Source organism: Fusarium falciforme, chromosome 6 (assembly GCF_026873545.1).
Source record: "Fusarium falciforme chromosome 6, complete sequence".
Lineage (NCBI taxonomy): Eukaryota > Fungi > Ascomycota > Sordariomycetes > Hypocreales > Nectriaceae > Fusarium > Fusarium falciforme.
Window position 1 is genome coordinate 662,697 of NC_070549.1, and position 15,679 is coordinate 678,375.

Sequence of the window (15,679 nt, forward strand, 5' to 3'; positions counted from 1 at the left end):
TTTCTTGGCGAGATCAAAGCGCACCAGCTCGTGGAGGAGCATCCGCACCGAAACCTGGTCGAGTTCAAGGGATGTCTCGAGAAGGATGACCTAGTGGTCGGAGTTTTGCAGAAGCGCTACCCGACGGCTCTCAACTTCCGAGTCGAGGCCCGGTCGCAGCCTCCTTACAGCGCGACGGCATTCTACCACGACATTGAAGCGGGCCTGAGGCATCTCCATTCTCTGGGGTTTGCGCACAACGATTTGAACCCGGCCAACGTTATGGTTGACGCAGAGGACAGACCCATCGTCATCGACCTAGGCGCTACCAGGCCACTCGGTCAAGTTCTCCATCAGGGCGGCACTCCAGGCTGGTGCGACGGATTCCAGATGACTTCGTGCGTGGCCAACGACGAGATCGGCCTGCGCCTGATGAAGGAGTACCTCCAGGAGCACCAAAAGAAGAAGTGAGCCGGAGGAGGTGATGCGCGTCTGTTATCGGGCTCTTGTTGGTTTACCAATCGCATGTGCGCGAGCAGATAGGTACATAGGTAGGCAGCTAAAGAGTACAATGAGAGTTCCGTCTTCTTTCAATCGTCAATGCCAGCACAGGGGAAGCACCCATAGTGAGCCAACTCATCATTCACTCTGTTGTCCAGACAGCCATATCAATACGCGCTCGTGACACAAAGTTTCCATCGATTTAGTTAATAACCGAGTCAAAGCAACTAGATGGCCAACACCATCCATCTAATCAACAGCCGCTGTATGGCTTTGTCTGATCATTCGACTTCCATCTCCTTCCACCACGAAAGCCAATCTGTCTACCCTACACCACCGGCCGATCCTTGTTCCGCCCCGCCCCATCCTCCGCCTCGCCCGCAAGGCTCCAGCTGCCGACCTCATCACAGACACCGCATCATCATCCATCATCGCCCATTACCCAATTCTCCTTTCCCACGGCAACGCCTTACCCCCACGAGTCCGCAGAATCACCATACCCCACGAAACTCGCCCTCGAAACAGCCCATCGCCATCATGGCCTCCACAGACCCCAAGGCCGAGCAGGACAAGCCCCTCGAGCAAAAGACAGAGCAGAAGCCCGCGACTCTGGGCGAGGACGACGAGTTTGAGGACTTTCCTGTCGATGGTACGATTCTCCTAAGCACTGGATACTGCGCATCTCGGGCTTTCCAACAAGCTCTCCTCCACCTACACCCCGACAAGAATAAACAATACGACGAGGTAGCTGACAAAACATAGACTGGCCAGAGGACCAGACCGAGGCGGCCAAGAACAGCGGCGAGACAAAGCACCTGTGGGAGGAGAGCTGGGACGATGACGACACGAGCGACGACTTTTCAACACAGCTCAAGTGGGTGCCCCCAAGCTCCCCCGTTCCCGAACGACAAGACAGACACTAACCTCGAAACAGGGAGGAGCTCAAGAAGGTCGAGGAGTTGAAACGGAGATAGGAACTCAGCCTTCTCCAGGCGGAAAGCGAATAAGACGGGATGGCATGGAATGCAGGACTAGAGCATCAGAACTCATAGACTGGGTCGGTTAATGAATCAACAAATTACACGAGCACTGTTCTACGATTGACGACGCCCCGATTGTTGGACATGACGGCTTCTGCCGATCTATTGGTATTTGGATATTTGCTTCCTACAGACTAGCCCTCCCCACCCGGCCTTTTACCATTTTCATTCCCGTCATCAACAGGTTCATGTACGTCGTATTCCAAATATGGTGGACATCATTTACTTACTCGACAGAGCAACAACACCGGGCAGCTCCTTGCCCTCGAGGAGCTCCAGGGAGGCACCACCACCGGTCGAGACGTGGCTGAGCTTGTCCTCGACACCGTACTTCTTGGCGACGGTGGCAGTGTCACCGCCACCGATGATGACAATCTTGCCGTCGTTCTGGACACCGTCGACGACGGCATCGAGGGTGGCCTTGGTACCGTTGGCGAACTTGTCAAACTCAAAGACACCAGCGGGACCGTTCCAGAGGATGGTCTTGGCCTCGGCGATGGCCTCCTTGTAGAGGGCGACACTCTTCTCACCGCAGTCGAGACCCATCCAGCCGTCGGGGATACCTTCAGCGTCAGTGGCGTAGCCAGTCTCGGCGTCCTTGTCGAACTTGTCGGCGGTGATGTAGTCGACGGGCAGGACGACCTTGACGTTCTTGGCCTTGGCCTTCTCGACCAGCTCAGCAACAGTCTTGGAGCCAGCCTCGTCGAAGAGGGAGCTGCCAATAGACACGTTCTCGAGGGTCTTCTTAAAGGTAAAGGCCATGCCACCGCAGATGATGAGGGTGTTGACCTTGTCCAGTAGGTTGTCGATGAGCTGGATCTTGTCCGAGACCTTGGCACCGCCGAGGATGGCAAGGAAGGGGCGCTGAGGAGACTCGAGAGCCTTGGCGAAGTAGTCGAGCTCCTTCTTCATGAGGAAGCCAGCAGCCTTCTGGGGGAGGTCGACACCGACCATGGAAGAGTGGGCACGGTGGGCAGTGCCAAAGGCGTCGTCTACAATCGTCAACATCATACGGCCATGGCGAGACGGACCGATCAAACAGGAGACGAGGTGGTCCGTGTTGAGGTGAATTATGGGTTTACTCACTGATGTAGACATCACCAAGAGCGGTCAGGCCCTTTCGGAACTCCTCGACCTTGGCCTTGTCGGCCTTGGTCTTGTTGCCCTCCTTGTCCTTGGAGCTGCCCTCCTCCTCAATGTGGAAGCGGAGGTTCTCGAGGAGGATGACGGAGCCAGCCTCGGCGTTGTTGACAATCTCCTCGACCTCGGGGCCGACAGAGTCGGGGGCAAAGGTGACGGACTTGCCCAGGAGCTTCTCGAGCTCGGGGACAACGGGCTTGAGCGAGTACTTCTCGTTGGGGGAGCCGTTGGGGCGGCCGAGGTGGGACATGAGGATGACGGCCTTGGCGCCGTTCTCGAGGGCATACTTGATGGTGGGGAGGGCACCGACGATGCGCTGATTGTTGGTGATGTTCTTGTCGGCGTCGAGAGGGACGTTGAAGTCGACCTGGGGGGTAAGTCAGTGTCTGGAGAGGGAATTGCCGCAGGATTGAAGCTCTAGCACTCAACTCATGATGCCATCATCAAGACGATGGCGGCAACAAGAACTCTCAGCTTCAGCTGGATGGCGGGGCATCAACTTACTCGGATCAGGACCCTCTTGTCCTTGACGTCGACGTCAGTGATGGAGAGCTTGCTAGACAGCGACATGTTGACGGCTTCTGTAGGGTTCAAATTGAAGTGAATAGAATAGGAGGATGGTGTCGAGGAGAAGAGGAAGAAGGGAGAGTTCCGTGGTCTGATGGAGGGGGAGAAGAAGATGTAGGAGGGGAGCACCGTCTCAAGGTGGGGGGCCAGCAGCAGGCGATGACGGCGGCGGGGCTTTCGCGGCTGCACCTGGAGCTGGTGGTGGGATGATGAGGGAGATGGCCGCGATGACCCCTGGAGGCACACGCGTTTTAGCGGTGGGAGCACCTGTATGTGATGCGGCCGTGGCATTGGACAATCATCAGAATCAGAACATTTTTGACCAAGCATTCATTCCATCTGTAGATTCCAGGATGCGTCGGTCCGACCTGTTGACGTGACGCCCACTGTATCTACAAGCTAAAAACAGCGAGTCCCAGCAAAATCACTCAACGCCAGCACGGGCTTCCTCAGCCGCAGCCTACCTTAGTTTTCTCTCGTTACCTACACGCCGCCCTGCTCACCGTTGACCCGGGTAACCAAACGGGCGGGAAGACGGGAATGCTCCGGGATCTGGCGATGCGGATGCGGCCTCCCGGAGAGATGCGGGCCAGCCACCGAGACTATGCACCCTCTACCTTGTCGGCCCATGACAGCGATCGGGATCTCGAGTATGTATGTAATGGCAGCAGCCATGGTAGGCTGGGGAGGGAGATTCGTGAGTGGGACGCGAGAGGCTAGTGGAAGATGAAAGAACATGATCGGAACATCAAGACAGTCAATTGCCAAGCATTGTTGGTTTAGAGCATCACCACATCTCAACTGACAAGATATTCACGCCAAGCTTGTTTAACCTCGGTGCATTCGACCTCTATGAGATTACCATGATCTGAAATAATCTCCTCCCACCCATGATACAAAAAAGATGTCCATTGTGACCCTCGCCGATCCATTCCGTCAATCATGGACGAATAGATGACCGGGTTATGTCCATTACCAAAACACTCACTCCTCAAACGCCATACCATTTCTCAGATCAGCCGTTATAGATGTGAAATAACGACGAGATTGTCCTCCCATCGACGCCAGAGGGAATGCAATCGCCCCCTCCCTAATCTTGGCTAATCTTGATAGCACGGACCCAAATCGAGAGCGGGCCAACATGAAAGCATCTATTTAACTACTCGGCAGTGGATCTCTCCTACTACGAGCAGCCTTTTATATTGTTTCGTCTCGTTGTATAAGGTTCGCTTAGTCCTTGGACGAGTTGGTGAGCGAGAGATACGCCGTCCAGGCGATACCAATCGTCGACACGAAGGGCTATGACAAGTTAGCTATGCATCATCAGTATTGACCAGCACCTCGACTCACCAGCTGGAACTGAACAGGCATCAAGCGAAAGTTGACAATCTGCACAGCAGGCCACACACAGTAGTTGGCCTTGAGCGAAGGAAGATACATGTCCCTAAGCTTGCTAGAGATAGCACGACGACCTCCACCCTCAGCAATGGTCATGGTAGTGAAGAAAACACCCAGACCAAAAGGCGCAAAGATGAGCTGATCAAACGCAACACGCTTCATGGCGGGAGCAAAAGCGCTCGTCTTTGTAATCGGAAAGATGTGCTCGAGGAAGCGGAACCACTTGAACTGCACGGGCGCCATGCAGAAGCCGTACGCCATGAAGCGAGTCAGGCGCTCAAAGTCGAACGGCGGCGGAAGATTCTCCGAATCGGGGATCAGGTCGCGGTCGTAGAAGGGGTTCTTGCGGTCGAGCTCGTGGATCTCGATGGCGACGCCGTCGTTCTTCTTGAGGCCGCCGGGCTGGCGGAGGGCTCGCTCGCGGATAGCTGTGATGGATTGGGCGACGGTATCGGCGACACCACCGAGGATGGCGTTGGTGACCATCATGGTCATGACTTGCGGAGAGTCAGTATTGATTGGTTGTTCAAGTCGGCAATTGGACCTGCAGTGCAGTCGGCAGAGTGTACGTACGTGGTCGCTCGTCATAGTAAGAGTTGAATCGAGCCGTGAGTCTCGCGATAAGGGCCATCTCGACGAGGAAAACGATGGTGTGCAACAGAGGCTGTACCAAGTCAAGTGTCGTCAGCGTCGAGTTGCATTGAAAAGTATAAATGAGTGTAGGCAACGACAATGCAAAAATGAGCAGACAAAGGGTGAGAATGTCGAGCCGTTGGAAGGGGAAAAAAACGGGGTGGTGATGAAGATCGATGATGTCGGTTAAGAAAATAGTCTAGGTGGCGACGGATCATAGCAAGGCAGGCTGTTGGTGGTGGTGGTGCAAATAGGACATGACAAGAGCCACCCGAAAGCTACCCCAAAAAAATAATCAGGAAAATGGGATACATACGATGCGCCCATAGATGTATTTCGAGTTGATTGCGCGGACGAACCGCCTCTGGTTGAGTTCCCACGTCATCTTGAATAAACTTGTGATGTTGAGCTGGTAAAGCTTCGAAGGGATCTCGTTCGCTTTTGTAAAGTCGCAACGGGGAAGAAAGGGAGGAGGCGAAATATGTTTGAGTCGCTGACGAAAGGAATGGCAGGCGGGTGTTCGGCTTTGAGTCAAGGGCGGATTCGGTGATGACGACAGTCCGGCGCTCCAGCGCGCACACTGGGCCTGTGGTCTTGGCGAGACGGAGAGGACACTCTGGCTGGCTCAGACGAGGTCGAATATGTCGGCGAGAAATGATATGATGCAGGAGAAAACGAGGATATTCGAGATGGGGCAGAAAGATGGAAAAGACAAGTGGGAAACGAAAAGGCAAAGGGTCATGGAAGGCCAAGTCATGCGACCAGCCTCCTCCTTCAGCTCCATCAGCAGAACACAAGCGCTTGGAGGCGACAGTGTAACCACTCCCGCATACGCACCGTGTGGGATAGCGCATTCTCCACGTTTGACATGGCGCTTTCTGCCAGGCATCGACTGGGTTTCCCTCATGCACTTTCACCACACTGTGCCATTCTGCCTCAAGCCTCTTACACAAGGCATGACGAAGCCTTTCTCGTAAAGTACCGCGCTGCTGTAATGCAACCTACAGTTTCTACTGTACTTTCTTAAGTTCAAGTTCAGGTTCTGCTTCCCCTCCCCGAAACCGTCCCTTGCCTCCCCATCCCAAGGACAACCCTGCCGCTGTGGATCATACTCCGGGGATCCCGGCCGGGTCCCGCGGTTCACGGAGTCGCCCCGGCTCCGAGACACCGTCGATGTGCCTCTCAACCTGCTACAAAACCTACAACCAACAACCAAAAGGAAGACCCAACCGTATAACCAACAGATCCTACGGTAATACAACACAGTCGCATCGTGGCCCCCATGCTGTGCTGGCATTGGACGACAATGATGTGTAAGACGGGCTTGGTTTGAGGCTGAGTCAAAAGGATTCATGGCCAACAGTGTATCAGGTTTTTGAACAGAGCCACACCATCCGTACTCCCCAGATGTACCGTGATGGTTTTTGCTTGTCAGCCCTGTAGGAGCCATTCGCCTAATAAACTGCCAGGATGTATGGCCAAAGCAGCTACCAACCCTGAGGCAATGTGTCATATCTACCCTATGTCAGAAGAGGTGGGCGTAGATCCTTGGGCGTTGAGGCATTTCTGGGCTGAAGGGGAAAAAAGCAAGAGGAAAAAATCATATTATTCCATACAGATGTTGCACAGTTTCTAGTCCAGCGTGTAAAGACCAAGCCTGTAGGTGGCAGTTAATGCTTGATGGATGTCTTAGCATCGTGCCGTCAACCGGGCCAAGACGATCACAAACAACCAGGAATGCCTAAAAAGCCACACCACATCGAGGAATGAAAAAGCCGACAGTGCATATTGTGGCTCAGCTGTTTCCAGGCTGCCAGGAAAGAATAGAATTCATCCTTTATGCACGAATGTTTCGAACGGCCCTGCATGCTGATTTTAACACGGCGCTTACATGTCTAGCAATGGCGCGCTGATGGAGCACAACTTTGACATAATTCGTCAGTGCAAGGCGAGGGCGCCGACGTCAAACGGAGATGTTTCCATAGCTGTCCATGGGTCAGAAAGCACATCAAGAGCTCTAGTTATTTTGGCAACAAGTCAACTGCACCGAGAACCATGAAACGTAAAAGAAATCACCGCGAAGACATTGCAAAATGAGGCGAAAAATTGATTCACTTGGGACTCGAACCCAGAGCCTTCGCCACCACAACCTCTAAACATAGCTCTCAAGCTCCATGATCCATCCCCTTCCACAGCCATGGCAACGGCCTCACTGGGCACTGGGGTTACGGGGAGCGGGTGGAGGGGGCGAAGGGGGAGGGGTGAAGGCCGCCTTGCGAGCCTGATTGATCCTGAAAGCTCGCTTTGTAGCCTCGAAGCGGGCGAGCCATGTTCTCTCGGCCTGAGAAGAAGCGGTTAGCATGAACTCCTCTGAAGCGGCTCAGTTGGCACCGATTGCCTCGTGGCTGATCGCATCGTCCGGTATCACAAGGTGGCGGGACTGAATACTTACTTTGACGACGGCTGGGGCTGTCGAATATATCAGCATCAAGCCCGAATTAAAGAGATCATGCAAGGCGGAAGCACTTACAGGGCGCAACGGAGGGGGGAACAACGCTAGCTGACCCTTTCTGCTTCTTCTCCCCCTACTGACGGCAAGAGGAAGACCGGGAGGCCGCGAGGAGTGAGGATGCTAGAAACAATATCAGTTCATTGCCGTTACCCAGCTCGGTTCTTTTGAATCAACTTACGATCGAAGTTATCCCAGATATGGGTATCGGGATCTATATAATAGGTATAAGCCGCGATGGTGCCATCCGGAAGTGTAAAGAGCGATATGGTGATGGTTGGTGATGGAGGAAAAAGATGCTCAAGAGCTACACGAGGTGCTCCGAGAGGTTTGGGTACAATGAATTATCTTCACGTGCCCTGTTTGCAATGAAGTGCGTTTGATCAGACTCCCTTCACGCTTGGGCAGGACCAGGAAACAAGCCTTCGTCAGAGCGGGGATGCGAAAAACTTCCAAATTGAGAAATATTTAAATTGAAAGGTTCATTCAGTACTTTTAATAATACTTCCATTTGCGTCAAGCGCTGCCTAATGGCCTTGAATGGGCATACAGTGATCTCAATGGTGGTGTGTTGTCATTGTGCACTGTTTCATGTCATGCCTGCACCATCACTTCTCCTCAAGGACTCTTCCAAAGAAGGCCTCAGATCCGATTGTCATTATGAGCGCGCTGGCTATGTTGAAGCCTGATACAGCCTGATCGTCCCGTCGCCAGGGCCGAGGTGGTCGTGGGTGATCACGTGACCTTTCCTGGTCGTGATGGAGGGTTTGACACGCCTTGATTTTGAACCATTCTTGACATTTGACTTTCTAGTGACTTTCAAGGAACCACGGGAGAAGGCACTCATTTAAATGAATGGTTTCGACCTGGGCCAAACGATTGGTATGGTTTGTGTGAGCGTGATGGATGTCGTAGTGGATTAGGAGAGTTGGACAGTGAAACAAACCCAGATCACACGACAGTTGGTGTTAATAGCTACAGTATTCTATGGGTCTATGTAAGGCACCAAGACGAGCCATAGCATGCACCAACGGCTTGTGGGCGGAGCACGGGATTATGCCCGCTTATTCGCCCTGACTCGCTCTCAATGGATGACCCATAGCTCACGAAGAAAGTAACCGTCAGTGTAAAGTACAGGGCACAGCCAGTGTATCATATTGCTATTCCATTCCTTCACAAACTGAGGGCTTAGTTATTGTTCACATAGTTGTTGTTAAAGACCTGGAGCTGGCGTAGGTGGGCGCCAGGTTGGGCTTGAGGAATAAACTTCCGCCTCCCTGCCCCCGAACAAGAGCCTCTTCTCAGCCTTAGGTAAACGGGGGTTTCGCGGCTTGGCGGGGCCAAAAGAAGATCAACTTCCAACGCCTGGCAAAAAAGAAACACCACAATCTCGGTGCAACATGCAGGAAATTCGCAAAAAATGAATCGATGTACCCAGGACTCGAACCTGGAGCCTTTGCCACCGGAAAGCAACGCGCTGCCATTGCGCCAGCACACCGCGCCAACGATGCTGATTTGTTGCGTTAACAGAAATCATATCATGTTTGTGATAGAGGTGGATGCAACCCTCACTCGGCTCCCGCACCGCACATCTTTTGGGGCCGTGGTGAACCATTTTCAGGCGACAAGAGCACTCCCACAGCCCGAATACACTCGCAGGAAAGACCTTCCAAGAGCTTCTCGCTGAATGGTTGTCGGTTTTGTGCGATTCCTTCGCATCTTTCTCGCCAGCATCACCAATTTTGCTAGCATCACCGATTTCCTATTTTGGCAATGCCCATCTGCCACGTGGGGACCACACCGTTGTAGGGCTGAAACGTCCAAGTCTTTTGGCAAGTGCCCCAGTCCGTGAAATGTAGGCAAGTGCGAAGGAGGAACAAAATATTTGCAAGCCGCATCCCAGGAAATGGCGGCGTGGAGGAATCGACACATGGTCGGTCTGTGGCTAAGGAGAGAACAAAGGCCTGCTTTGGGTGACGCATTTGAGCATGGACGGATCAAACGACCAGTCTTCAGGGATCTGGAGAATGAAAGCAACTACAGGGGGCCTCAAATCTGAATGGCAATAAAGGGGGACAGACGACTGCGAAGCCTCAATGCAAGGGCACCAAGACACCAGAAAATATCCTAAAGTATCATAAGAAGAGGCAATTTCTAGACGTAACGTTTGAGAATACTTACTTGCAAGTATCCTTACCTAAGAGAGCAGGCGTTCACGATGCCTTCATCGACCGCGAGGGCACTTGCATGTAGTTCAGCCATCCCAGCGTTCGTTCCCTGCGGGTGGAATGAAGCCGGACTAAGCCTATCTCCAAGGGATAATATATCGAGGCGCGAAGTCACTACCGTTCAGCCCTTCGATCAAGATGGGGCGTTATTCTCGGGGGAAAAGGTCAACCCAAGGCAGCTAGGGAATGCAAGGGACTCGCATATGCAGATTGCTTCTGGACTGACGAGTTAAACTGAATCACATTATGCAAAGCGCTCGATACAAAGCTCAAGTACAAGCAACCAAAGCAAAATGAGTAAAAAAAAAAAAGCATCACACGAATGGGTATACTCCAAGCCGTTCCCAACGGCAACCGAACCGCCATCCATCCCAAAGTCTATAACCGTAAACCCAACCGACAAACACGACCCGCTGCAAGACAGACAGACACGCTCAAGCTCAAAAGTCCTACTCCAACTCGTCGTGGTCTTCCCACCGCTTCGCCCCCAGCTTGCGAATCTTCTTGGTAGGGCTGCCGTTCGTGACGGCTGCTGGGCGCGTAGCGTCGTTGCAAACGCGCATGCGCTCCAGCTTGCGTCCAAGATTGGAGACGCCATCGGTCTTGGATGTCTTTGCGGCTGGGGCAAAGTCCTCGCGTTCTCCAAGGGGCCTCCGCTTGCTGGGGCTGCGCGAGGCAAGCTCACGCTTCAGGATGCCGTTCTCATGGCGAAGTCTCTCAACCTCTTCCTCCAGATCCTCGATGAGAACGTTCTCCTTGTCATAGTCGGAATCGTCAGGAGCAAGACCACGCTCAAGAATCTCAACCTTGCGATCCCAGTGCTCTTCATTGCGCTCCTGCTCAAGTGCCATGGAGGCCTTCCACCGGGCCATCTCCATGGCGAGGCGCTGTTCAAACTCGGCGGCACAGTCTTCACGAATGGCCGCTTCCATGTCAAGCATGCGCTCTTCCATGCTGAGCAGATGAGCCTCGGCAGAAATCCGCGCCTCCGTCTGGCGGTCGACCTCCTCCCGCAGCTGATCGGTCTCATCACTAAGTCGGGCGATCTCCAGGGCAGCAATCTCCATGGTCTGACGCTCATCGGAGCTCATGGGAGGGGTGTAGTTTCTAAACGAACCCGAACCAGGAGGCATGAATGGCCGGGTATGGTGATGCACTGGGCTGGGCGAACGGGTGGCCGTTTTGGGGGGTGGATGAGCCAAAATAGTGGCCGTGATAGAGGGGATGCGTGGCACCGTAACCTCGCGAGCAAGAGCACTGTATCGTAGGATCTGGGAGGTGGCGTTGAAGTCACCTCGAGGGTCAGCTGTGATGATCATGACACCTCTCTGAGGGTTTCGTCGAGGAGCATGAGCATGAGGAGTAGTAGAAGAGGAGGGGAATGAGTTGGAGAAGAGAAGTTCGGTGAGCTTGCACTGTCTGAATGGGACAATGTTGGGCTGTGAATGTTAGCACATGTCAAACGTTCTTCGGAGTGTAACTCACCTTGCTTGAGCTGGCAGCCTCACTCTGTGTCTGGAGACACTGGCCAAGGTACATCAAGCTCTCGTTGATCTTGCCAGCCTCTGCAAGCGTGGCACCAGCCGTCTTGGCCTCTCGAGCTCGCTCACTTCCAGCCAGATCAACAATGGTGAACCGGTTTCCCTCCCAAGGACCAGGTCTCCTGCTGCGAGTCCTCTTCTTGACCTCAAAACAGAAGAAGCCATGGCTTCTGCTCGAGACGCTGTTGCTGCCAGTACCGGCAACTCGGCGCTCTTGAAGACCAGTCTCAATAACAGTCAGAGCCTCGGCGTAGGTAGTGCAAATGACCTTTCGCAGGCCAGCAACAACCTTGCGGTCCGGAGACAGCTCAGTAGACTTGAAAAGCAAGGGACGGCGACGCAGCTCCTTGGTGGCGCCGGACTTGCTAGGGGGAGTGAGAAGATCGTAGATGCGGTCGTTGTGCACCTCATACATGGAGATGACAATCACGTACTCGGCCGATGGGTCGCAAGACACGTTGATTCCGCTAACGTCGGGTAACTGAGGGAGTGCCGAGGTTCGGGCCGCGTTTCGTCGAGGTGGAGGAGACATCATACTATGATCGCCCTTGAGATCTTGTTTAGTAACATTCTTGACACGGCTGGCGGCAGTTAGGGACATGAAATGCCTAGTTCGAGCCCGCTTGGGAGTAAGACAGTTCATAGTGCTGGTCGAAGTGACGAGGCTGCCAAGAGGTCGTCTCTCGCGCTCTGGGGAGCGATCCTATTGCTCCTTGAGGCGCAGAGACTCTTCCGCCTCGCTCACAAGTCGTACACTTTTCGGACTTGTCGCAACTGAATCGCATGGGAACGCGCCGGGCATGTTTCCCACTAGCTTGGAGACTTGGCGACCTGGGGACTTGACAAAAGAAAGGATCGAGTTCTGGGTTCGTACAAACATAGGTGTGCCGGCGCGCGAGCCTGCCCTTGACGCCGCGAGAGATTCGGCATATGGAGGATCGAAGAAGTGAGACGCGATAGTCAGAGTCGACTCGGAGGCGTCGCTTGCCTGGAGGGAGTCCTGGGCGGCAAAGACGGAGTGGGAGTCGACCATGTTTTCGCCAATCGATCGGAACAAAACATCCATCGTCAGCTGGGTCAAACCTCGCTGTGCCTTGTTGCCCAAGATAGTATGAGTCTGTAGCTGTCAGTCTCGCGACTCTGTAGCCAATGTCAAAACAATTACCTTGCCCGAGCCAGTAACACCCAATGTTGCTACGACGGCATCGGTTCCCTCTCCGCCCTGAGGAGCCAGCACGCCCTCGACAAAGGACACAATATCGGTGCAGTGGAAGACATCGAGCTGGGTCGCTTCCTCCTCAAACACTCGAGTAAAAGCAAACTTCTCGATGGCTCTCCGCCGATCCGTCGGGGGGTTCAACGTGATGTGCGTCGCATGGGAGTCCTGCTCCGCTTCCTCAACATTGAGGATACGCTCTGTGTTGGTGTTGTGCGAGGGCGGCGGGCGCAGCCGCAGGTAGACCTCGAAGAGGTTGTGTGATGCCTTGCGTGAGGCGTCCATGATGATTACCGATAGATACCACTTCGATAACAAACGAAAGTCAAGATGGCGTGCGTAAAATGGAGGTAGAAACGGGTCAGGCTGGGTTCATGGATGGGTCGGAGATGGTCGCTAACGATGCTTTCGGTGCGTTGCATAGGTGCCCATGTTTACCTTCGCTGCTATTGCGGAAATGATTTAGCCTGGCTGGCATGGCAACCAGCTTTATCGCCGATAAGAATAGATTAGATAAAGACAATCTAGGCGCCAGCTGGCGCGCGGGTATGCGCACGAGCCAACGCTGTCGCATGCCGCAGCCGCGCCACCAAGAAAAAAAAAAGTTGGATGTGGAGATGATGCCTGCTCGGGCCTCATTTCGCAACACCTCAGGGACAAGGATGCAACCCGTCGATTGAGTGGTGTCACAAGAAGTGGTGCATCGTAAGGTTTCAGCGGAAAGATGCAGCCACAGGTCCCGGCGTGGGAAGATTCCGCAGAGCGTCGGTCTGTCCTCTTTTGCTAAGCTCTACTACGTTGTATGGCTCAAGATTTCCCCCTCCCGTTTTGACTTTTGCTGCGTAGTACCAAAGCGGAGGGTGTCAGAGCACAGAGCTGGGGCCTCACGTGTAGAAGGGAAGCCAAGACATGGAGTTGAGATTGAAGCTCCGTGGCAGCCGGGATTTGTGACAGCGTGGGCAGACACGAGGAGTCATCTAATGCATTTCAAGCCAATGGGTGTGTGACAGTGGCCAATGGTTTCTGTCTAGAGCAGCTGACTGCCGGGGAGATGATCCTCATTTGACTCAGAGGCTGATGAAGAGTCAGAAAAGTGCATCTGCATGTGCTCATGTTGCAGAAGGTTCATTCAGTGTCAATCCCTAGTGCTAGCAGTGTCATTTGTTCCGTCATGATGGGATGTCTGTCGTCTACTCCAAACAGTAATGCCGAGGCAGCCATTGGCAGAAGCAAAAGAAAGGAAAAAAATTCAGTAGGATGATCTAGAAGAGGGGCGTCCACTGGGCAATGGGAATGACCTCCACCCACCTGACAAGTTGCGCTACAAAGTTTTGACTCTAAAATCTTGCGCTAACGACTCTGATGACGGCAGTGCCTGTTGGACCCGTTTGAGAGGGAGGGGAGGGATAGTGAGGGGCTGGGATGGGATGGATGGAGGTGATAGATTCAACCTGGGAGAGATTGAGAGATGCAGAGGTCATGCACGAATGGACAGATTCTGGAGATTGAGCTGCGTAGAGGCTATCCCCAACTGAAGCCTAATAAACCGTTGGGTCCGACCATGGCCCGAGGTCTCGGAGGCGAGAGGAAGAAAAATCTCGTCGTCGGATCTCGTGAAACGACTCAAGAGGGGCCGAGAAAAAAGAGTCAACAACGACTATCCTGGCGAATACGACTAAGAAAGTCCAGGCACGGAAGGCGGAGGCGTAATCGAAACAGTTAGCGTGAGTTCCCATGTTGCCTCACCAGTTTTTTTTTTTTTTCTTCTTCAGTTTCTCCTCTCGGCTTGCGTTGGTGAGGCGTCGAGACTTGCCTACTGCGGACTCTAGTAGTTTAGTTGCTTCGTCAATCCCGGCTGTCGGTTGGAGAGGGATAAAAAAGAGCCTTTGCGAAGACGAGGACGAGACTCCACCAGTGGCCATGGTAACATGGATGATGGAACCAGAAGAGACATTTCTGTTCAACCGAGGCGTCATCTTTGGGGAGAGGGGGATAACGGATCCATCATCTGGGTCCATTCTGGATCTCCTCTTCATTCTCTGCAGCTTCTCGTTCTTCAGCTCTTCTGGATCCCCTCGTCTGATGGAAGCTCCTGAACTGCGAGAGGGGAGCATTCGCTCCAGCAATGCCTGGCCACTGACACGGCCGCCTCGTCTCAACAGGCTCCATCTCGAGCCCCGTACATACGTACATAGGAGGGGCCCGATGGGAGGAGACACACCCCCTGTTTGTCAGTGGAGTTGCCGTCACTGCGGAGCCCTCGAACCAGAAGCCAAGAAATGCTTGGACAGAGGAATTGAGGGGTCCTTTCTGGCTCTGTGTTTTGGCCATGGCTATCCCGGCTCGAGTGCCTGAGCCAACACGGGACTCAAGGGAGCGGCAAAGAAAAGAAATGGATATCAGAGCCACCGCCAGGGCCCTCAAAGTACCGGCGCATCGGGCATGCACCCAAGCACATTACATGCCGCACAGAGGAACCACTGGAGGTTGCCTGCCTGCCTGCCTGCCTACCAGCTGGCATCTTCTGCTGGTGAGATGCAACCTCGTTAACTCGGACGTGGAACATGAAGCCACCTCATGTAAAGCCACCTCACTCTGTGTCTCCTTGCTTCGCGGCTGGCGTCTTGTCCTCATCTCCCTGGGTTGTGCGGCCCGTCTGCCTTATGCCATGTCTCTCCCCCGGCCTGTCTGGATTTATCCTCCTTGTCATGCCCTTGGCCTGGGCGTCTAAGTGGTCCCCTAATTGCTCGTTTGCTCGCCTCACGGACCAGGGAGCATGGGGTATATCCCTCCAGATATCCATTTCCATACAGTAGGGTTGATGACGGACAGGACAGACCGAAGCCCTAATTGCCAGCATTCAGACCCCCGTCTCTCGCTTCTGCACCTTCAAACAACACCATTTGTAGAATAGAATCTTTGCCCTG

At 53.7% G+C, this 15,679-nt stretch overlaps 3 protein-coding genes and 1 pseudogene across 4 annotated transcripts, besides 1 other annotated feature; 1 reads left to right on the forward strand and 3 right to left on the reverse strand.

Annotated features, from left to right (window-relative positions):
- Nucleotides 1–894: 894 nt before the first annotated feature.
- NCS54_00774500 (Putative 26S proteasome complex subunit sem-1) lies at nt 895–1,454 on the forward strand (the record flags this gene model as incomplete). Its single annotated transcript, XM_053153157.1, has 3 exons — nt 895–1,129; nt 1,243–1,354; nt 1,415–1,454. The coding sequence occupies exons 1-3, from the start codon at nt 1,018–1,020 to the stop codon at nt 1,452–1,454; spliced, it is 264 nt and encodes an 87-aa protein (XP_053009132.1). The 5' UTR covers nt 895–1,017.
- A 193-nt stretch (nt 1,455–1,647) lies between these two features.
- Nucleotides 1,648–3,461, reverse strand: NCS54_00774600 (annotated as a pseudogene). Its single transcript has 4 exons — nt 3,165–3,461; nt 2,607–3,027; nt 1,751–2,512; nt 1,648–1,673 (listed from the first exon to the last, which is right to left on the reverse strand).
- Nucleotides 1,648–3,461: a sequence feature.
- A 996-nt stretch (nt 3,462–4,457) lies between these two features.
- Nucleotides 4,458–5,643, reverse strand: NCS54_00774700 (Hypothetical protein; the record flags this gene model as incomplete). The annotated part of the gene is made up of 4 exons (XM_053153158.1): nt 4,458–4,526; nt 4,578–5,122; nt 5,199–5,289; nt 5,575–5,643. The coding sequence occupies 4 exons, from the start codon at nt 5,641–5,643 to the stop codon at nt 4,458–4,460; spliced, it is 774 nt and encodes a 257-aa protein (XP_053009133.1).
- Nucleotides 5,644–10,444: 4,801 nt separating this feature from the next.
- Nucleotides 10,445–13,037, reverse strand: NCS54_00774800 (Kinesin motor domain-containing protein; the record flags this gene model as incomplete). Its single annotated transcript, XM_053153159.1, has 4 exons — nt 10,445–11,434; nt 11,481–12,239; nt 12,291–12,653; nt 12,702–13,037. The coding sequence occupies 4 exons, from the start codon at nt 13,035–13,037 to the stop codon at nt 10,445–10,447; spliced, it is 2,448 nt and encodes an 815-aa protein (XP_053009134.1).
- Nucleotides 13,038–15,679: the final 2,642 nt, after the last annotated feature.